This window comes from Panthera onca, chromosome B4 (genome assembly GCF_046562875.1).
Source record: "Panthera onca isolate mPanOnc1 chromosome B4, mPanOnc1 haplotype 2, whole genome shotgun sequence".
In the NCBI taxonomy this organism is placed as follows: domain Eukaryota; kingdom Metazoa; phylum Chordata; class Mammalia; order Carnivora; family Felidae; genus Panthera; species Panthera onca.
In genome coordinates this window covers 93,782,327-93,803,796 of record NC_138345.1, presented here as the reverse complement: position 1 = coordinate 93,803,796, position 21,470 = coordinate 93,782,327, and the positions used below count along the sequence as shown (strand labels likewise).

The 21,470-nt window shown below is 41.5% G+C and overlaps 1 protein-coding gene across 2 annotated transcripts in view; it reads right to left on the bottom strand.

Moving 5' to 3' along the window:
- YEATS4 (YEATS domain containing 4) overlaps positions 1-21,470 on the bottom strand; it is an 80,270-nt gene that overhangs the window by 10,746 nt on the left and 48,054 nt on the right. The window contains exons 7-8 of one of the 2 annotated variants that reach the window (XR_009617156.3): positions 10,253-10,301; positions 4,357-4,737 (exon numbers count right to left, since the gene is read on the bottom strand). Coding sequence is in view for 1 of the 2 variants with exons in the window: in XM_078449693.2 (XP_078305819.1) it covers positions 4,647-4,737; positions 10,253-10,301 (140 nt within the window). In the remaining variant the exon portion in view is untranslated. Of the gene's footprint in view, positions 1-2,121; positions 4,738-10,252; positions 10,302-21,470 lie in introns of those variants that run through there. The other variant, XM_078449693.2, reaches the window with a different exon arrangement.

Below are 21,470 nucleotides of genomic sequence, written 5' to 3'. Positions count from 1 at the left end.
CAAAGCCCGACGTGGGGCTGGAGCTCATGAGCCGTGAGATCATGACCTGAGCGAAAGTTGGAGGCTAAAATGACTGAACCACCCAGGCACCCTTATTTATCCCATCTTAAAAAAAAAAAAAAAAAAAAAAAAATTACTACTAACCTCATTTTCCCTTCCAGTTATCCTTCATTTCCTTTCTTCTCCTTTCAGCAAAAGTCCTTGAAAGAGTAGCCTGCCTGTACTGGCTATTTCTAACTTCTCTCCTCCCACTCTCTCTTGAATCCACATTGATCAAGTTTTTGTCCCTCACCATGTCACCAGTTCTCTTGTCGAGATTACCAAAGATTTCCACGTGGCTAAATCGAATGGTCAATATCAGCCCTCACCTTGCTTGACCTATTAGCAATGTATGACCCAGCTGCTCCCTCCCTCTTTCTTCAGACCCTTTCTTTACTTGACTTCCAACCTGGTTTTCTCCCCGCCTTAGTATTTGCTTCTGCTCAGTCTCTTGTGTTGTTTTTTCCTTATCTCCCTGACCTCTGAACATTGAAATATCTCAGTCTTTGGATTTCTTCTCTTCAATGTCTACACTCACTTTGTGGAAGATTGAATTATGGTTTACAACAATTTGCTCCCTCCCTTCTATGAAGATTGTACATTCACACTTTTGGATTTTCCTTGAAATTCCTCTTCCATACACAGTATACATCTTTGTCTCATCGTAGGACGGGGCTATGAGTGGAATGGAATGGAAGCATATGGTCTATGCCACATACAAAGAGAAGCTTTAAATTTAATTGCATTGTTTAGTTTGGCCCCTCTTGCTTCTGCCCTTTGCCACAAGTATGGCATGTGCCAGATAGTGGCTGTTTCTTCAGCTTAGGGCTCAAATTAGATTACTCTTGAATCAGACATAGCTGGCTTGCAGCCTAGAGTGGAGCTGTAATCAATCTGTCACCCATATTTAACAAGAGCAAGAAGTAAGTGTTACTGTAATCCACTGAGATTTAGGGGTTGTTTGTTACAACAACGATGTTGGCGAATAAAACTCCCTTTAAATTCTCCTGAATGCCTGGCTCATATGTCCAGTGGCCAACTGGGCATCTCCATTTGAATGTCTGTCTTATAGGGCAACTCAAACTCAACAGGTCCAAAAATGAGCTTCTGATTTTTTCTACCAAATCTGGTCTTCTTGAACTTTTTTCATTATTAACTATTAAAAACTCAAACCTTCTAGGATAAAAAAACCCCCTAAAGTCATCCTTGATTTTTCACTTTTGCCCAATTTATCTACAAATCTTGTTAATGCTACGTTCAGAATAAATCCAGATTTAGGGCACCCGGATGGCTCAGTGATTCAGCTCAGGTCATGATCTCACGGTTTGTGAGTTCCAGTCTCACACTGGGCTCTGTGCTGACAGTGCAGAGCCTGCTTGGGATTCTTTCTCTCTCCCTCTCTCTCTGCCCCTCCCCTGTTCCCTTTCTATATGTCTCTCTCAAAATAAATAAATAAACATTAGAAAAAAATCTGGATTCTGAAACCTTCTCACCACCTTTACCGTTATCACCTTAGCCTGCGCTATTATAATTTTTGCTTGTTTAATGCTATCGCCATACCAATCCCACCAGTGGGTTGCCACCCTTGCTTTCTCCATCCACAGTCTCAGGTCCTAAGTATCTCTAGAGAAAGTTCTTCTAGAGTAGAAAAACAAAAATTAATCAGTAACTACCTGACAAATACTACCCAACCTCAGCTGGGTCACAATTACTCATAAGACGTCTTTTAATTTTTCTTATTCCTTTTTACCGCCTCAGTATCACCTCGGTGCAAGCCACCATGATTTTTCACCTAGATTACTTTGGAAGCCACTCAGTTTATTCCTGCTCTTGTCCTCCATAGTGGGCCTCTTAAAACAGGGCACCTGGCTGGCTCAGTTGGTAGAGCATGCAACTCTTGATCTCAGGGTTGTGGGTTCGAGTCCCACCTTGGGTGTACAGATTACTTAAAAGAAATAAAATCTATAGATAAATAAGTAATAAAATAAATAAAACTGTAATTATGTCAAATTGTGCCACTTCTTTGCTCAAATCTTTCCTTTCTTCAAATGGATTACCATCTTACCGAGATTAAAAGTCAAGTGCTTGTAATGGTCTACAATACCTTTTTTAAAAATTAATTACTTAATTTTTGAAGGGGAGAGAGAGAGAGCACAAGTGAGTGACGAGAAGAGAAAAAAGAGAGAGAGAAACGGGGCTCACCCGAAGTGGGGCTTGTGCTCACTCAAAGCAGGGCTCCTGCTCACCAGATGTGGGACTCGGACTCACGAACCACGAGATCATGACCTGAGCTGAAGTCAGATGATTAACCGACCGAGCCACCCAGGTGCCCGGTCTACAACATCTTTTACATTCTGCACACACACCTTCCTTACCTTACTGCTCAAATATCCTCTTTTATGACTCATTTTTCTCATTCATCTTTGGCCACACTGGCCTCCTTGCTTTTCCCTGCATAAACCGTTTATGCTCAAACTGCAGGGCCCTTGCATTTGTTGTTCCCTTTATCTAAGATGCTCTTCCACCAAATATCTCTATGGTCTGTTTCCTCACCTTTTTCAGGTTTTACTCAAATGTCAGTCTCTCAGTGAAGTCTTCCTTGACCATCCTATTTTAAGTTGTAGCCTTCCCCAGAATCCCCTAGACCCCTTCGCTGCTTTATTTCTGCCTGTAACATTTATCACGGGGTATGTAAAAATCTAATAAATATACCATAAACTTTGCTTATTTATTATTTTTTTAATAAAAAAAATTTAACGTTTATTTTTGAGAGACAGTGACAGAGCATGAACAGGGGAGGGGCACAGAGAGAGGGAGACACAGAATCTGATCTGTCAGCACAGAGCCAGGTATGGGGCTCAAACTCACAAACCACAAGATCATGACCTGAGCTGAAGTCGGACGCTTATCCGACTGAGCCACCCAGGCGCCCCAAACTTTGCTTATATATTGTGTTTATTATTTGTCTCCCTATTCTAGAATGGATGCCTGATGAACTAAGAGTTTTTTTGGTCTGCCTTGTTGAGAGCTATATCCTCTGAGCACACTAAGTGCTCAGTAAATATTTGTTGAGAGAATCAGTGTAACTAACAAAGTGTAATACCCAGATTATATAAAGTGCTCTTACATGTCAAAGAAAACACAAAACAACCAACTGAAACATTAACCAAGGGTACGAATAATGACCTCACAGAAGAAACACATTAATCCACAAACATAAGAAAAGGGACTCAATCTCAAGTGATCAGTGAATTAAGCAGGATGAGATATCTTTTCATAGCCATCAGGTTGTCAAAAACTTTAAAAGCCTCACAATGCTAAGCACTGGCAAGGATGGGAGCATCAGTCACTCTCACACACCTGCTGGTACAACTTTGGAGATTTGAAGTATCCAGTAAAGACTGGAAATATATATACCCTTTACCCAGCAATTCCAGTCCTAGATATAAACTCAAGAAGTGCTAACAAGTCTTTTTATGAGCGACATGTAAGAGACTGTGTATGTCAGCAATATTAATAATGGCCCTAAACTAGAAACTCAAAAGTCCATTAAGAGAAGAATAAAAACATAAATTTGACACATGAAAACAATGGAGCATTTTATGGCAATAAAAACGAGTGAACTATAGCCAAATATGAACATGAAGACTAGATTCCTGACCTACAGAAACTGTGAGATAATAATCGTTTGTGAGATAATGTTTATCGTGACCAGCCATGAAGTTTGAGAGTAATGTGATATACAGAAATAAATAAGTAATACAAAAATGGTGGTATTGGAAGGGTTTATTAGAATTACATAGGAGAGTTTGTAAAATTATTGATACCTGCACTCTGGTCTGCTGGTATGTCTCACAAATCGTCCACGGGACATGGGAGAATATCCTATCACTCAGATGTGTCTATGGAACAGTTTGAAAATCATCTAGGAGATCTGAAAAGGTTGCTATTTCTTTGTCTTCCCAAAACGCTAATAAAAATGAGAATTAAAAAACTGCAACCATTAGGGGGTCTGGGTGGCTCAGTTGGTTGAGCGTCCGACTCTTGATCTCGGCTCAGGTCATGATCTTATTGGGTTCAAGCCCCTCATCGAGCTCTGTGCTGACAGCGCGGAGCCTCACTGAATTTCTCTCTCTCTGTCCCTTCCCGACTCCCATGTGCACGCACCCTCTCTCTCTCTCAAAAATAAATAAACATTTAAAAAAATTATAACCATTAAGTACAACAGAATGTAAAATGAGGCAATAGTAGATGAGAGATAGCAACAACATCTTCAGATGAAAAGCATGTGGAGAAGTAGTAACTGTTGGGTTTTACCTTCTCCATCCTGCAACGTGCCTGCAGAGTGGGGAGCCCAGGAGAAACATTCTGATTCCTGTCACAGAACCTTAGAGGTCTCAGGTGTGTTTCCCTTTACTGCCCTTGCCATAGTGTGGTAGAATCCATGGATTGTCTTGATCAACAACTATTCTAATGCTTCTTGTGTGCAGAGGCTGGCCGGAAAGTTAAAAAAAAAAAAAAATGCAAACTGCTTTACATCTAGTTTTCAAGATATGAATTAAGGTCCAAAAATGAAATGCACTTGCATTAGATCTGGAAAGTAGAAATTAGGTGGAGGCCATCTTCTTGTTCCTTTGACTGTTGCTTCTGGCCAGCATGGATACGGAGTCAATGAGTTTTTCTGCCAAATTCTTGGTCCTAGATTTGAGAATATGGAGAGACAACTTCAATGGTGGCTTCATAAGCCTTGGAACACAGATACCAAATTTAGTCTGTTTCATAACTCAGCCCCCTGAAGGCCTAGCCTAGCCTTCTCCCCAAGCTCTTCCAATGAATTTGGAAGCTCCTCATTAGTTGAATTAAATCTCTCTCTGATGAAAAAAAATTTAGATTGGCTTCTGTTTCCTTTAATGAACCATGACTGACATATTCATTCTGATAGAATAAAGGATGTTTACAATCTGGAGAGGTGCCAAAAATGGTACTAAAATATCTCTCCATGGATTATTTGCTGATTGCAAGTGAAAAAAAAAAGTAATTTAACAGCGGGGAGATCTGGCTGTTGCCTCCTTAACCCAGTGATAAATGTTAGTGTCACTAAAAGTGGGACAATCAAAAGTATGTGCCTAAAATGTGATGCAATATAAAATACATAGCACTAGTTATGAATATTCCCAACAAAAATGTTTAACTTGAATTGAAATCAGCCTTTATATCTCATCTCCAGTTCACAGGAAATATAGGGGTAGATGAACATGTTAAATGACGCTAAAAAAGAAACAATCAGGCAAGTCCAAAAAGTGAGACAAAGCTTAGGACAATGGACTCAATTCCGCAATTCAATGACATAAAAAAGAGGGTGGGGACAACATGGGGCTCGAACTTAAAACCCCAAGATCAAGAGTTTCATGCTCTACCGACTGAGCCAGCCAGGTGCCCCCTCTACTTTTCATTATATTAGAAAATTATTGGAAAACTAAAAATAAATTTAGTGGTAGAAGAAAAGACAGTGATGAAGCAGTAGCTTGAGGCAGTAACTGAGTCAAGGTTGCTTTTATGATGGACATGTTTGTAAGCTGAAGGTGAAGGAGAAAATACAGACAGAGAGGGAGGAACTGATGGAGCAAAGTCAAGAAGTGGGACAGAATGGATTATAAGGGCATGTGAAGAGTTTAGACCCAGAAAGGATGATCACACCCATTTCTCTCAGGACGAAAAATAATGAGTGAGAGATGAGAGTGTTCTAGAGTGGAGACAGCCAAACAAAAAATAGCCTTCCACTGGAGGCAGGCTAAGGATAGACCAAGGATAATGATGGTGGGTTTGGGGACTTCAGGAGAACAAGAAAGTTCTGGAAATGATGCTGGGTAAATTCTGTAGGGATGCATTTCTGAAGAGAGGTGTTACTCAGATGAAGTTAGAGAGCATCCATTTATAGTGAAACAAATCAGCATGATTTTATGATTTCCTTCAGGCATGCTCATCAACCTGGGAATGGAAGAAAAAGCAGAGAAGACTAGATTTTCCCTAAAGTGGAGGAAGTGAAAGTGTGACAGTCCCCAAAATCAAATAGGTGAATGTGGGTGTCTCTAGGTTTTTAGTAAGGCCATATATGACTAGCTGCTTACAGGAAACTCCCTGTATGGAACTTTGAGAAGCACTAGAAGAGTATTAACACACTAGGACAAGAAAGGTTGAAAGGGATAGGAAGTCATGTTTGCTGTGAAGGATGGTGCAATCGGAGTGAAGACGTGGGACAAGTAGAGGGAACGAAAAGTTGTAGTCAAGACAGGAAGCACAGAGGGTGAAAGTTTGGAGAATATAAAGTTCCAAGTGGTGTTGAGGTCCCAGATAAGGCCACAGAGATGTGTAACTGCAGTAGAAACTAGTCGGCGAAGTTATTAGATGAAAATGAACATGGATGGGTGGGTGCTTGGGTGGCTCAGTCAGTTGAGCATCTGACTCTTGGTTTTGGCTCAGGTCATGATCTCGCAAGTCATGGGATAGAGCTCTGAGTCAGGCTTGGAGCCTGCTTGGGACTCTCTCTCGCTGTCTCTCTGCTTCTCCTCCACTTGCACGTGCACGCATATGTACACACACACGTGCTCTCTCTCTCTCTCTCTTTCTCCCTCAAAATAAATAGGTGAACTTTAAAAAAAAAAAAGAAGGAAAATGAACATGGATGTGGTACACAACTTCTAAGAGCCCTTGAACATCCCCACTTCTGTTACTCACACCCTTGTAGAATCCTCTCCCTTTGACTGGACCTACTGACTTACTTTTAACAAATAAAATAAGGCAAAAATAATGGGCTGCCACTTCTCAGATTAGGTTACAAATGACTCTGGTTTCCATCTTACCTGCCCTCTCTTGCTTTTTCACTCATTTGTTCCATATGAAGCCAGCTGCCATCTTGTAAGCTGTGCAGTGGAGAGACCAACCAGGCAAGGAACTCAGGAAGGCCTTTTTCCAACAGTCCATGAAGACATGAGTCCCAACAACAACCACATGAGTGAGTCTCGAGCGACACCTCCCCAGCCAAGCTTTAGATGACTGAAGCCCAGTTTCACTGCAGCCTATGAGAGACCCTGAGCAGAGGATCCAGATAAGTCTTGCCCAGATTCCTGACGCACAGAAACCATAAGATAATAAGTGAGGTTTTAGGCCAGTAAGTTGGGGTGGTTTTATATGCAGCCATAGATAACTAATACAATGGATGTGGATGTCTTGAGAATGACAGGAGAGAAGATGGAAAGGAAAAGCATGCAGCCAGGGGCAGTCATCATAAAGATTTAAAGTAGCATCTGGCCAGTTAGCTCAGTTGGTTAGAGCATGGTGCTAACAAAGTAGAGCTTCTCCAACATTAATGAGCATACATATCACTTGTGGGTCATGTTAGAATCCAGACTCTGCTTTGGTATTTCTGTAGCCTGATGTGGGTGAAAGGGGGAGTTAGGAGAATCCAAATCAATATGCTTGTGGAAGGGGTCAAACTGTTTACTAAAATAAGCATGTAGGTTGAAGCACACATAAGCCAGGGCCTAAGGTGAGGCCAGGGAATAATGTTAGAAGGATCAGATAAACAGATCAGTCTGGGTGAAAACATAAAGCACTGAGTATTGCCTAAGACTGGCTTTTACGGGTTCCCTGCAGTATAATGTTTGGACAGGTCTCTCATGGTTAGGGAATAGGATTCTCTTCTCTCTCTCTGTCTCTCTCTGTCTCTCTTTCTCCCCCCTCCTTTCTGTCGCTTAATATCTATCTACATCTGTTTAGATGTAGACAGGCCATTAGGGTAAATGGAAAAATAATTCATGTATTCATTCATTTAGCAACCCTGAACTGAGCACTTATTATGTGCTAGGCTTTGAGGAAACAAAGTAGATGAGAGAGTCCCTGTCCCAGTGATGAAAACAGAAGGGGAGACAGATACATCAAGGATTACCAGAATATGAGGTAATTGGTGCTGTAATAAAGGTATGAAAGTTATGGTAGACCGACAGGGTAAGTGATTCATTTTTCCCAAGAACCCAGAGGTAGAAGAAGCTTCAAAGAATAGGTGAGGGGTGGGCGAGCAGGGCAATTAGAGGAGTACACACTGAGGGGAAATCAGAGAATTCTAAGTAGATCATTTTGTAGATAAGTCTCTCTCAGAACCCTTCCTTGTACCAGTAGCTTATGCTCACACAGCAACAGACTTCTAATCTTTGCTTGGTTTCATTTGTGGGAAGAGAACTTGCAAAGCGGCCAACATAAATATTGCCCCACTTGGCTGCTAGATTTCTCATTGTAAATGATTAAATTGATTTTCGGATACAAACTAGACTGCCATCAGTTTGGGATGCAAGAACCTGTTTTTCTTAGGGCCTGAGCAAGTCAGGATAAGCCAAGATTGAGTGATCCAGATGTACAAGGACAGAAAACCCCGAGAATCTTGGAGGGCACTATCTTTTCTGACCTACCAGTCACTCCTCTTCTGTGCACAGTGAATGATAAACCTAAAGGGGACTCAAGTGATGCTACCATTGTTTACTGAAAGTTACAAAAGGCAAATATCGTAAGATTTAGGGTTGGGGTAAGAGCCTTGAAAGAGAGCCAGCGAGAGATGTGATGAACACATTTGAACGGAGACTAAATTTGGGGTACTGCAGCCATCTGTGTGCATCAACAGCAAGCCTCCAGCGCCATGCTTTTATGCTTTCAGCCCCAGCAAATACCATTAAAGAGAAGAGAGCTCGGTGAACTGTTTCTGGAGCCTCTTTGAAACCGTACATAAGGTCAGTTTGACATCACACGCTAATGTTCTGCTTGATCAAGTCAGACCAGTTTTTCTCTCAGTTAATAAGGGCAGTTCTTTCCCTGCTCTGTGATTTCCCACTGGCCTTGAACTGCTTCAGCAGCAGCGAATGATGTAACCACAAGCCAAGTGTGCATATGCGTGTATGAGCACACTCAGTCACGCCACTGGAGGTGGCCGTGCCCCGCCCCCGTTCTGGCTGGAACTGACTCAAACACTGACATCCCAACATAAAACTGTCACCGTGTCCTTAGTCCACCCTCTTGCGTTGAAGTCTTAAGGTTTTAAGTTCCATGTCTCGTTTACTCTTCACAATATACAATTCTATGTGAGAGTCCTCAGAAGAAAATTCCAAAGGCATTATTTTCCCCATTGCGGTTTTTATGCCACACTTAAATAGGAGCTCTGATTCACATATGGTGTCAAACGTTTTGTTGCTTTTTTGTTACTGCCTAGTCCTTGTCAGTACGCACATGCATGTTTTTACAGAGTTGAAATCAGGGTGTTCATTATCCTGTTTATTCAGTGGATTTCACATTTGCCACCTTTAGACACAGACACTTAGATACACACTCGTGCCTCAGGGTAGACCAGATTCTTATCATTTGAAGTAGGTACAGAGAATTCCAGTGTATTGAGAGGGCAGGATTGGCTTAGCCCTGCCCTTTATTACTGCGTTTTGTTTTGTTACCGGTTTTTAATGTTGTGAATAAAGCTGTTACATACATCCTTGTACAAATTACCCATTTTTTCTTTAGGTTATTAACTTGGAATGTATTCCCCCAAGGAAGGAGCCAATGGGTAAACAGTGAAGAATCACTGAAGGATTATAAGCAGAAGGAGGGCATGTCATATTTTCATCTTTTTTTTTTTAATGTTTATTTATTTCTGAGAGAGAGGGAGAGAAGACAAGAGTGGTAGGGGCAGAGAGAGAGGGAAACAGAGCATCCATCGCAGGCTCTGTGCTGACAGCAGAGAGCCCGATGTGGGGCTCAAACTCACCAACCCTGAGATCATGACCTGAGCCAAAGTTGGACACTTAACCCACTGAGTCACCCAGGCGCCCCAGATTTTCATTTTTAAAATATCTGTCCAGTGAGGGTAACACCTACTACAGGGTTACGTGAACACCGAATGAGGTCACGAAGGTGAAAGAAGAGTGAAGAAATTATGCAGACAGATAATTAGGCTCAGAGTTTTCTCAGGAAGTATACCTACCCAAGCCTGACGACAATCAGTGAATTTAATCACACAATCACACACTCAAAGTGTTTTTCTTGGGTTCTTATTATATCTTTGTATGCTGAGGACAATGCAGTGCCACTGCAGAAGCAGTGGACCCCCACAAATAACCACTAAAAACAGATCCGCTCTTGGTCTCATGGGTAAGTCCCTGTTTCAGGAGCCCAAACTGACCTGAGAGGCAGGAAAGTGGCCTCCTCTGAAGCATGACAGCTTCTGTGACCTGATAAAGAAATAGGAGACATTATCTAGTGTAGACATTGGTTTAGGGGACAGCTCCTCACATTTGTCTTCTCTCTTTTCATTTCATCCATTGGCATCCTCTTATATTGAAGTCCTGGGTTTGTTTCTCTTTCTGCTCTGAAGCACTCAGAATGCCCTGGCTTCAACCATCTCTGGGCTCTGTTTTCTATCTTGATGGTCTCTTCCGGCCCTTGTGGCTCTGAGGTCAGGGGTTCTGTGGTTCTGTCTACTCTCTGGATGGCAAGGCCTGGTCTGGCTCCAACCTAAGTGTCTTGTTGCCTCAGTAATTCTCACACCACGAATCCCCGGCTCTCTACGGAAATCTGTCAAAAGGTGGCATCAGAATCACCTGAAAGTGTGCTAAAATGCAGGTTCCTGGCTACAGGCCTGCAGAATCAGAATCTCAGAGGTGAAGCCCAAAGAAGCTGGGTTGTCATCATTGGTGTGATAAAAGGCAAACATGTTTCCAATATATATGGTCACTGCCTTAGAGGAGCACCTCTCCCTGCAAATGCCTTTACTCTTTACCTTCCCAGTCATTACCTCTTATTCGTCAAGGTTGTGCTTTCTAAAACAGGTCAAAATGGTCACATCAGAGTCACATCAAAGACAACAGGTTCAAATGATAGGATTGGCATCAGAGAGATTGATTTTCAGCCCCACTGATTCTCAAGTTGCCTGATCTGCAGTTGCCTAATCTGTCCCATGAAGGCTGACGCGAAATGTGACATTAAAAGACCGTCATAGGTTGAACTGCGCCTCTCCTCCCCAACCCCAAGTTCACATGCTGAAGTCCTAACAGCCAGTATCTCAGAATGTGATCTTATTTAGAAATAGGGTGCTTACAGAGGTGATTGGGTAAGATGAGGTAACACTGGAGTCAGGTGAGCCTCTAATCCAATAGGACTGGTGTCTATAAAAAGGGGAAATTTAGACACAAACAGATAAAGCACACAGGGAGAACACCATGTGAACATGAAGGTAAAGACTGAGGTGATGCCTCCATGAGGTAAGAATGCCCAAGGCTGCCAAAAAATTGCCAGAAACCAGAAGCGAAGCATGGGACAGAAGCTCTCTCCCAGCCTTGGGAGGAACCCACACTGCCAACATCTTGATTTCTCTCTTGTAGCTTCCAGAACTGTAAGACAATAAACTTGTGCAGTGAAGCCACTCGGTTTGTGGGACTTTATCATGGGAGCCCTTCGCAAACGAACACAGAGACCTTGGTTCCATTCCTGGCGTGGCCATGGCGACCTCACCACTCTAGCTCCCCTGAGCTGTGCCACGTCATCAGAAAGACAGAAACCACATTGTGCTCGGCAATGAGATCTGCGTGGCAGCTCCTGTGAAGTACTGACTGTCCATGAGATTAGTATTCACCGAACGGCCAGTGGGGAAATGCTGTGGGAAGACCATAAAAGAATTCCTTGACTACCAAGAATTATCTTTACTACGTAAAGAGAGCACCAGATATGTAGGTGCCTTCAGTTATTCAAAATGTGCAGTTGTTCTCCTCCAAAATGTGCTCCTGTCCAGAGCCCATCCCTCTGCTTGTATACCGGATCTCATCCCTTCTCACCTGGTCAATAACATCACTCGAGCCTTCTCCCCTTTCCTAATTACTCTTTCTTTACCTCCTTACTGAATCCTCTTTTTCTCCCAACTCATTAATGTTGGCATGCTTGAAGGCTCAGTCCCTGGACTCTGCTCTATCCACACTCAGTTCCTTAGTGATCTCATTCAGCCTTTGGCTTTAAATACCATCTGTATGTCAACAACTCCCACATTTCAAACTCCAGCCCAGACTTTTCCCCTGACCTCCAGATCTGTATATCCAACAACTTGCTCCACCTGCAGCCTTCTCCATCGTCATGGTCATAGGTATCTAACTCATCTTTTCTTTTTTTTCTTTCTTACACATCATATCCAACCCATAACAACTCCAACAGGCTCTAGCCTCAAGTGTTACCCCAAATCGGACTTCTCACCACCTCCACTATTACAACCTAGTCTACGCCACCATTGTCTCTCTTCTTGATGAGTGAAATTGTGTCCTAATTTCTCCCTTTTCACTCTTGTTCTTATACAGTCAGCTTACAACACAACAGTCAAAGAGATCTGGTTATGAGAGAGAACATGTCCTTCTTTTGCTCTAAATCCTCTAATAGACTCCCATCTCACTCAGAATAAAAATCCTGTAATGTAGAAGTAGCAGTCCCGGGGCACCCGGGTGGCTCAGTCGGCTAAGCGTTTGATTTCAGCTCAGGTCGTGATCTCACAGTTCATGGGTTCGAGCCCTGTGTTGGGCTCTGTGCTGATAGCTCAGAGCTGGGAGCCTGCTTCAGATTCTGTGTCTCCCTCTCTCTCTGCCCCTCCCCTGATCGCACTCTGTCTCTGTCTCTCAAAAGTGAATAAACGTTAAAAATTTTAAAAATAAATAAATAAATAAATAAATAAATAAATAAATAAATAAAAGTAGCAGTCCCTACAGTGGCCTACAGGCTTGCACATGATCAGGTTCTTGTTACTCTCCCCATCTTCCATGGTCTGCCCCAACCTCCACTTCTCCAGCCACCGTGGCTTCCTTACATTCTCCAAACATACCAAGCACACTCCTGTGCTGCCATTTCCTTCGTCTGGTGTGATCTTTCCCCACAGGCTCACTTGGCCAATCCTTTCAACTCCTTCAAGTCTTTGCTCAAATGTTACCTTCTCAATAAGGCCTATCCTGACTATTTAAAATCACAACCAGCCCCCAATAGTTTCAGTTCCTCTTATTTTGCTCTTCTTTCTTTTTCCATGACACCAATAGCCTCCTAGCATACATTATATAACTTATTTATTCATTATGTCTATTTCCAACTATCTATCTTTCTGCACCAGAATGCAAGTTCCCAGGAGGGCACGAATCTGTGTTTTGCTCATTGATTTATTTCAATCTCCAAGAACAGTGCCTATCATAGAGTAGGCACTCAATAAATATTTGTTGAATGAATGAGTGAAAGATTAAGAAAATAGGAATTTATATTTCTCTTTAACAAGGGCTCGTCTTATTTTTTGGTGCAAATTCTCACCCTGAATTGAAAGCTAAAGGACTCATCTGTCAAGTTCCCAGTGAGCGGTTTGGCAATTATATCAACTACAGGCAGGTCCTCTTAGGTCGATAGACACCTGAGGCTATTTATTTTATTGGTAAAAGCTTGGTGTGAGAGCATTTTGGTCCAGTTCACGAAAACAGCAGTGTTCTAACCAGCAGCTCCAATAAATCTTACACATTCTTGAGCCCATAAGTCCTGGCCTCTTGCCTCTCTACACATCTATTCATCCAACTAAGAAGAACCTCTTGTTGGAGCACACAGGAGCACTTGATTAGGAAGCGCGATGGGAAGGAACACGATCTTCTTCCTTTTCTACCCCAGGGACAAAACTTTAGAGCAACCAGGTCTTTGCTCAGTATATACAGACTGTGATGAGAAATATTTTGCATCTCTTTCCACACATACTGGATGACTTGCCCAATGTCCAGAGACAGATAAGGTTAATACCTGGAGCCATACACTGATACAGTCTTATTCCAAGGCAAGTTGTGTTTACCTCTGGGTTGTCAGTTACTGCACGACCATCAGAGTCCACAGATATAGTAGACTGAAAGATGATTCATCCGAAAGAGTGTGTTTTCCATAATTTTCCAATTCCAGTCTTCCTATATATACCTCTTGCTTGTCCTTTGCTCCAATCACTACACTAGCAGCTTCTCATAACTGGAACTACGGCTTATTAATTCATGAACTCTGAAGCCAGATTGTATGGGTTGAGTCCCAGGATTAGCACATACCAGCTGTATGAGCTTGGACAAGTTATTTAACCTCTCTGTACCTTGATTTTCTAGACTGTTAAATAAGCATAATAATACTACCTGCCTCATCAGATTGTTGTAAGGTTGAAATGAATTTATATCAATATATATCAATATATATCAATCACTTAGCTATATATCACTTAGCTATATATATGTGTGTTTGTATATATATATATATATATATATATATAGCCCAACATCTGGCACATAGAAAGTTATGAATATATATAATATCTATACATTCATGTGTGTATGTATGTATATGTGTATGTATGTCCTCCTTTATGTGTGTATGTATATTTGTGTGTATGTCCTCCTTTATGTAATTAGAAGCACTTTGCATCTTGGTGAGGGGACAGAAATTATCCAAGATTATCTTTCAGTGCAATCCCTGCATTATAATGATGAATGAGCCAGCTGTTTGCTGAAAAGATTCTAACAATATGTTAGGGAGAAGGATTGAAGCCTAATCCCCAGTGTGATTATATTTGGAAATAGGGCTTTTAGGAGTTAGTAAGATAAAATGAGGTCATCAGGTTGGGGTCCTGTATGAAGAGCAAGAGAGGGGAGCCTGGGTGGCTCAGTTGGTTGAGCATCCAACTCTTGATTTCAGCTCAGGTAGTGATCTCAGGATCATGAGATCAAGCTGTGCATCTGGCTCTGTGCTGGCAGCATGGAACCTGCTTGGGACCCTCTCTCTTTCTCTCTGTCCCTCTCCCCTGCTCACACTCTTTTTCTCTCTAAAATAAAAATAAAAAAAAAGAGAGAGAGAGAAATTTCTCTGTGTGTGTGTGTGTGTGTGTGTGTGTGTGTGTGTGTGTGCGTACCCACTGAGGAAAGACCATATGAGGACACAGCAAGAAGGCAGCCATCTGCAAGCAAGGAAGAGAGCTCTCATCAAGAATTGAATTGGCCAGCACCTTGATCTTAGATTTTACAACCTACAGAAGTGATAGAAATAAATGTTTGCTGTTTAAGCTACTCAGTTTATAGTATTTTATCATGGTATCCTGAGCAGACTAAAACAAGGACACATGCCCAGATGATCCCTGATAAAGGGGGTTTGTTGCTGGGATTTGTGGGGCACCATGGGATGTCCTCTGTTTCATGGCAGCCATTCTTGGTCACAGAGTTTCCCAGACAGGTTTATCTATAGGCTCATGGAGAAACGAAGCAAGGGCTCAGCATGGATTGGGATATTGCCTACTCTTTGTTTAGTTAGTAGTTGTATTTCCTGATTGAGGTGATTTGTCATCAGTCCAATACAGACTGAGCCCTATTGGGCAGTTTGACACACGAAGCTCTTCTTGGCTTCCTTCTAACTCTCTCATTTCCATGAAACTTGGTTCCAACTGAGTGTGGCTGGAATAGTAGCAGCAGTGGTTTCATATGGTAAGAAATATAAAAACCGTATACAGAACAAACCACTAGAGACCTATTTCCCAGAAAGCGGCTGTGGGACGAGAAGGTACTTGAAAGCTTCAAGGGTCTCCCCCTTGTGTAGAGTCTAGCTCTTTCCATGACAACAAAGCTTGAGAACAGCAATTTTGAGGTAAATTGTCCTATACTACTCCTTGTATTAGTTTTCTAGGGCTGCTGTAATGAAGTACCACAAACTGGGTGGCTTAAAACAACATAATTTATTCTCTCAGCACCCTGGAAGCCGGATGCCCAAAATGAAGGTGTCGTTAGAGCCATGCTCTCTTTGAAGGATCTAAGGAAGAATTCTTCCTTGGCTTTCCAAACTTCTGGTGGCCCCCAGCGTTCCTTGGCCTGTGTCAGCATAACTCCAATTTCTTCCTACCTTCATCTTCTTACGGCTTTCTCTGTGTGCATTTCTTGTATCCCCTTCTATTCTTTTTTTTAATTTTTATTTATTTTTAAGAGAGAAAGAGACAGAGTGAGAGCAGAGGAGGGACAGAGAGAGAGGGAGACACAATCAGAAGCAGGCTTCAAGCTCCGAGCTGTCAGCACAGAACCCTATGTGGAGCTCGAACTCATGAACCGTGAGATCATGACCTGAGCCAAAGTCAGACGCTTAACCAACTGAGCCACCCAAGGCACCTCTATCCCCTCTATCCCCTCTATTCTTATAAGAACACCAGTCCCTGGATTCAAATCCATTTGAATCTCGTATAGCCTCATCTTACCCACATTCTGCAAAAATCCTATTTCCAAATAAGGTTACATTCTGAAGTTCTGAGTTGACATGAATTTTGGGTGGTGGTGGTGGGGACACTATTGAACTCACTATATTGCTTTAGTTAAGATTCTTTAGTTGAAAATTACAGAGAAACACATGAGCCACATTATACAAGAAAAAAAGAAAAAATAAAAAAGAAAGAAAGAAAGAAAGAAAGAAAGAAAGAAAGAAAGAAAGAAAGAAAGAAAGAAAGAAAAAGAAAGAAAGGAGGATTTTATTTATAGGACACAGGGGTATCTTACAGAATCCCAGGCCAATAAAGCAGTCAGGCCTCAAGAGGAAGAGTCCAGAACTGTGCGGTTATCCAAAGTATTAGTCCTCTCTCTTTCTTACTCTTATCTCAGTTTCCTCTTGCCTCTCAGCTTTGTTCTCTTCCTAGACTGGCTTTTCTGCACCTTCATGCCCTCAGCAGGCAGCAGACGACCAACTCATTACTCCAGAATTTACATTTCTGTTCAAATAATCATTGCAAATTGGATACACTTGGTCCCAATTCTAAATTCTCAGGAGAGTCTGATTGGCCCATCTAGGATTAGTTGTACAATCCTGGTCCAATCAATTGTGGGTAGATGGGTGGAGTGATGTAGTAAATCCAACTGGGGAATGGGAAGGCAACTCTCAGAGAAAGATGAATCACTGTGAGCTGGGTGGGTAACCCAGAAAAGATCTACATGTGTCTTGTGTTTTATAGCACCAAACAGAGAACAAAATGTTTTTGTGTATAATCTCATTTGATTTGTGCAAATTCATCCAGAGTAGGCATACGTGGCCTTTTTGCCTATTTTACAGATGTAGAAACAGACTCAGAGAGATGAGATAACTAACCCATAAAGATGGTCACTGTTTGCGACCAGACACAACATTATGTCTTCTGACTCCTGACCTGACCCTTTCATCTCAATCTGAAACACAGAAATGTAACAGCTTTGTGGTTTGTATTGCAACAGAATGTTACTTATGCATAGTTTTATTATCCAAGTTTACAAACGTACTTTCAAAAATAAAACTAGCGACCTGAAGATTATAGCCATTCTACCTGTCCAACTCTTCCAGTGCTTCCCGCCTCTCATTTCCCTTCTTTCCCTTTCCACCACCCTCAACACTATTCTCCCAGAAAGTCTTCACCAGGATTTAACACACAAAAAGAAAAAGAGAAATCATTTTCCTTTTCACGTTTTAACCCAAACCCTCCTTCTTTGCATTTTATTATTTCCCTCTTACTAAACCTGATGTCCAGTCTATCCACAGTGTTTGGGGAAATGGGAGTTGTTTTGTGTTTCACGGTCCTTTTATTCATTTCTTACATTTTCTCCAATTCAGTCTCCTTCTCATTTTTTTCACTCACTGGATTCCCCAGTCCTGGGGCCTCATAGTAAATGATTTTGCCTTCTGTTTACTGCAACTCCATTAATTACCCGGGCCTTGTTCAATTCCCTTGAACTTTCTGTCTCTATTTTATATTCAGCTTCTTTCCATTATCTCGGGGAAAAATCAATCCTCTTTCTTTAGAGATAAAAGTTTTCTCTCCTAAAGCTGCCTAGAACCATTAACCTCATATAAATCCTTCTTTCTAACACTTCTCTTTAGCTTTCATTTTTAGCTTATCATTTTTTTCCCTAGGGAACAACAACAATCCAAACCTTTGATAGGCCTTGCTGCCCCTTTCTGTCTTTGCAGCCATACTTCTTGAATAAACGGTCTCCGGCCACTCCCTTCAGGATGTGTTCCTTATTCCTTCCCTTTTTTCAGTCTGGGGTCCCTGTTTCTCTCCATCACCCTGTTGAAACTGCACTTTTAAAAAACGTCTTCCATTTCTCTCCTCACTTTGTTCATGCTTTCATTTAAATAGTCAAACACAGTTTTAAGAGTTGCTTTAACATTCTTGTCTGCTAATTCCATCCATCTTTATCATTTCATGGTCCTTTGGGGGTGATTATTCTTCTGGTTATAGGTTACATGTTCCTGCTTCTTGGCACACTTAGTAAATTTTTGTTGGATGCTGAACATTGTGAGTTTTACGTTGTTGAGTATCTGGATTTTGTTGTCTTCCTTTAAAGACTGTTGTGTTTTGTTATGGTAGGGAATAAAGGTACTGGATCTTTTGGGGGCTTGTTTTTAAGCCTATTTAGGGTGGACATAAAGTAAACTTTATTTATTTTTTTAATGTTTATTTATTTTTGAGAGAGAGAGAGAGTGCGAGAAGCTGACAGGAAGAGAGAGGAGACACAGAATCCGAGGCAGGCTCCAGGCTCCAGCTGTCAGCATACAGCCCAACACAGGGCTCGAACCCACAAACTGTGAGATCATAACCTGAGCAAAGTGGGATGCTTAACTGACTGAGCCACCCAGGCACCCCTGTAGCCTTTATTCTAGGAATAGTTTAGTAATATTACTAAAGCATGGCCTTTCTAGGGTTACTGTAGAACACTCCAAGTGAGTGATCAGTGAGGCCACTCTTCTCTGCCTAGTCAGAACTTGAGCAGTCCCACTCCTGTGTATGCTCAGGAACAGTTCAGCCCACAGCTCTCCAACCTCTCTTTACCCAAACTGTTGAGTTTCACTGTATTCAGCAGACTCAAAATAAGCCCATACAGACTTCCAGAGCTCTTTTTCTAGGTAGCTTCCTCCTCTCTCCAACCCTGCCTTACAAACTTCCAGCAGCCTCACCTCTCCTGAACTCTGATCTTTGTCTCCTCAACTCAAATAAAATTATTGTGTTTTACGTGGAACCCACTTTCCTAATCCATGGCCAGGTAGGTGCCCCAAGGCAGAAAGCCATGGGCATCTGAGGGCTACCTTCTCCAAGGGATCACATTCCCACAATACCTGTTGTCCAAAGTCTGAAAACAGTTGTTTCCTATATTTTGTCCAGTGTCCTAGTTGTTTAAGGTTAATCCCATTTCCAATTATTCAATCATGGCCAGAAGTCGGAGTGTCTGACACTGCTCTTTTGAAGAATACCAGCGATTGCTTCTAAGTAATTCCAAAGGCACTTCCTTATTCTTTTTGTTCTAGTGGCAACATTTGGGTCACTGCCTTCTTAAAATTCTACTCCCTTAGATCATCCTACCTCCCTTAACATTCCTTCCCTATTTGCTATTATCTTCTCTTCTTCAGAGGGCCTGGTGATTAGGTAAGCACAATTATAAAGCAGGTCACAGTTGATGCTAGCAATTTCCAGTTTGATCAGGGAACATAGTTGTAAGTATCTAGGCACTGGTCTCTAGACTAAATCACCACAGTTAGCATATAACAAACATTTGCTGATTGATTTGGGGACCTCTTTACCCTCATTCATTAGTGGGACAATTAAGAATAAAGCAGGAAAGAATATCCAATGGAATAAAGACAGTCTCTTCAGCAAGTGGTGCTGGGAAAACTGGACAGCAACATGCAGAAAAGTGAACCTGGACCACCTTCTTACACCATACACAAAAATAAACTCAAAATGGATGAAAGACGTAAATGTAAGACAGGAAGCCATCAAAATCCTAGAGGAGAAAACAGGCAAAAAGCTCTTTGACCTCGGCCACAGCAACTTCTTACTCAACACGTCCCTGGAGGCAAGGGAAACCAAAGCAAAAATGAACTATTGGGACCTCATCAAGATAAAAAGCTTCTGCACAGGGAAGGAAACAATCAGAAAAACTAAAAGGTGACCAAGGGAATGGGAGAAGATATGTGCAAACGGCATATCAGATAAAGGGTTAGTATCCAAAATCTGCAGAGAACTTACCAAACTCAACCCCCAAAAAACAAATAATCCAGTGAAGAAATCGGCAAAAGATATGAATAGACACTTCTCCAAAGAAGACTAACACATGAAAAGATGCTCAACATCACTCATCATCAGGGAAATACAAATCAAAACCACAATGAGATACCACGTCACACTTGTCAGAATGGCTAACATTAACAACTCGGGCAACAACAGATGTTGGTGAAGATGCTCAGAAAGCGGGTCTCTTTTTGCACTGCTGGTGGAAATGTAAACTGGTGCAGCCACTCTGGAAAACAGTATGGAGGTTCCTCAAAAAATTAAAAATAGAACTATCCTACAACCCAGCAATTGCACTACTAGGAATTTATCCAAGGGATACAGGTAGGCTGTTTCAAAGGGACACATGCACCCCAATGCTTATAGGAGCACTATCAACAATAGCCAAAGAATGGAAAGAGCCCAGATGTCCATCGATGGATGAATGGATAAAGAAGATTTGGTATATACATACAATGGAGTATTACTCGGCAGTCAAAAAGAATGAAATCTTGCCATTTGCAACTACATGGATGGAACTAGAGGGCATTATGCTAAGTGAAATTAGTCAGTTAGAGAAAGACAAATATCATATAACTTCACTCATATGAAGAATTTAAGATACAAAACAGATGAACATAAGGGTAGGGAAGCAAAAAGAATATAAAACCAGGGAGGGGGACAAAACATAAGAGACTCTTAAATATAGAGAACAAAAAGAGGGTTGTTGGAGGGATTGTGGGAGGGGGGATGGGCTAAATGGGTAAGGGGCTTAAGGAATCTACTCCTGAAATCATTGTTGCACTATATGCTAACTAACTTGGATGTAAATTATAAAAAATAAATAAAGTACAGGAAAAAAAAAGTGACTGTGTTAAATATGTACATATTTCGGTATTAATGCTATTACTTTCCAATTGCAATTGGGAAACATATGCTTGAATAATTTGAGATTCAAACTATCAAGAGGGTAATCTTTGCTAGATTTATTGTTTGTTTTGTTTTGTTTTTGATATGTCCCTTTCAACTTGTACAATTCCTCTTTTGGTTCTTCCCCAACCAGACCCAAAACTTTTTCTTTTTTCCTTTGTATATGTGTTTCTGTCTTGGGTAGCTCAGCAGTATGCTAAAATTTTCAGATTTTGTTTCTTATTTCAGATAAAATTATGTAGGTTAATATCTTTATTGTAAATTGTGTTTTTCATTAACCTTGGCTAATGATTCCAGACCCCTACAGTTAGAGTCATGCATAAATTCAACATGATTATGTTGCCACAGAGACTGAAGCCTCATTTTTCTCCTGAGGACATTTCCATTAATTATATATGAC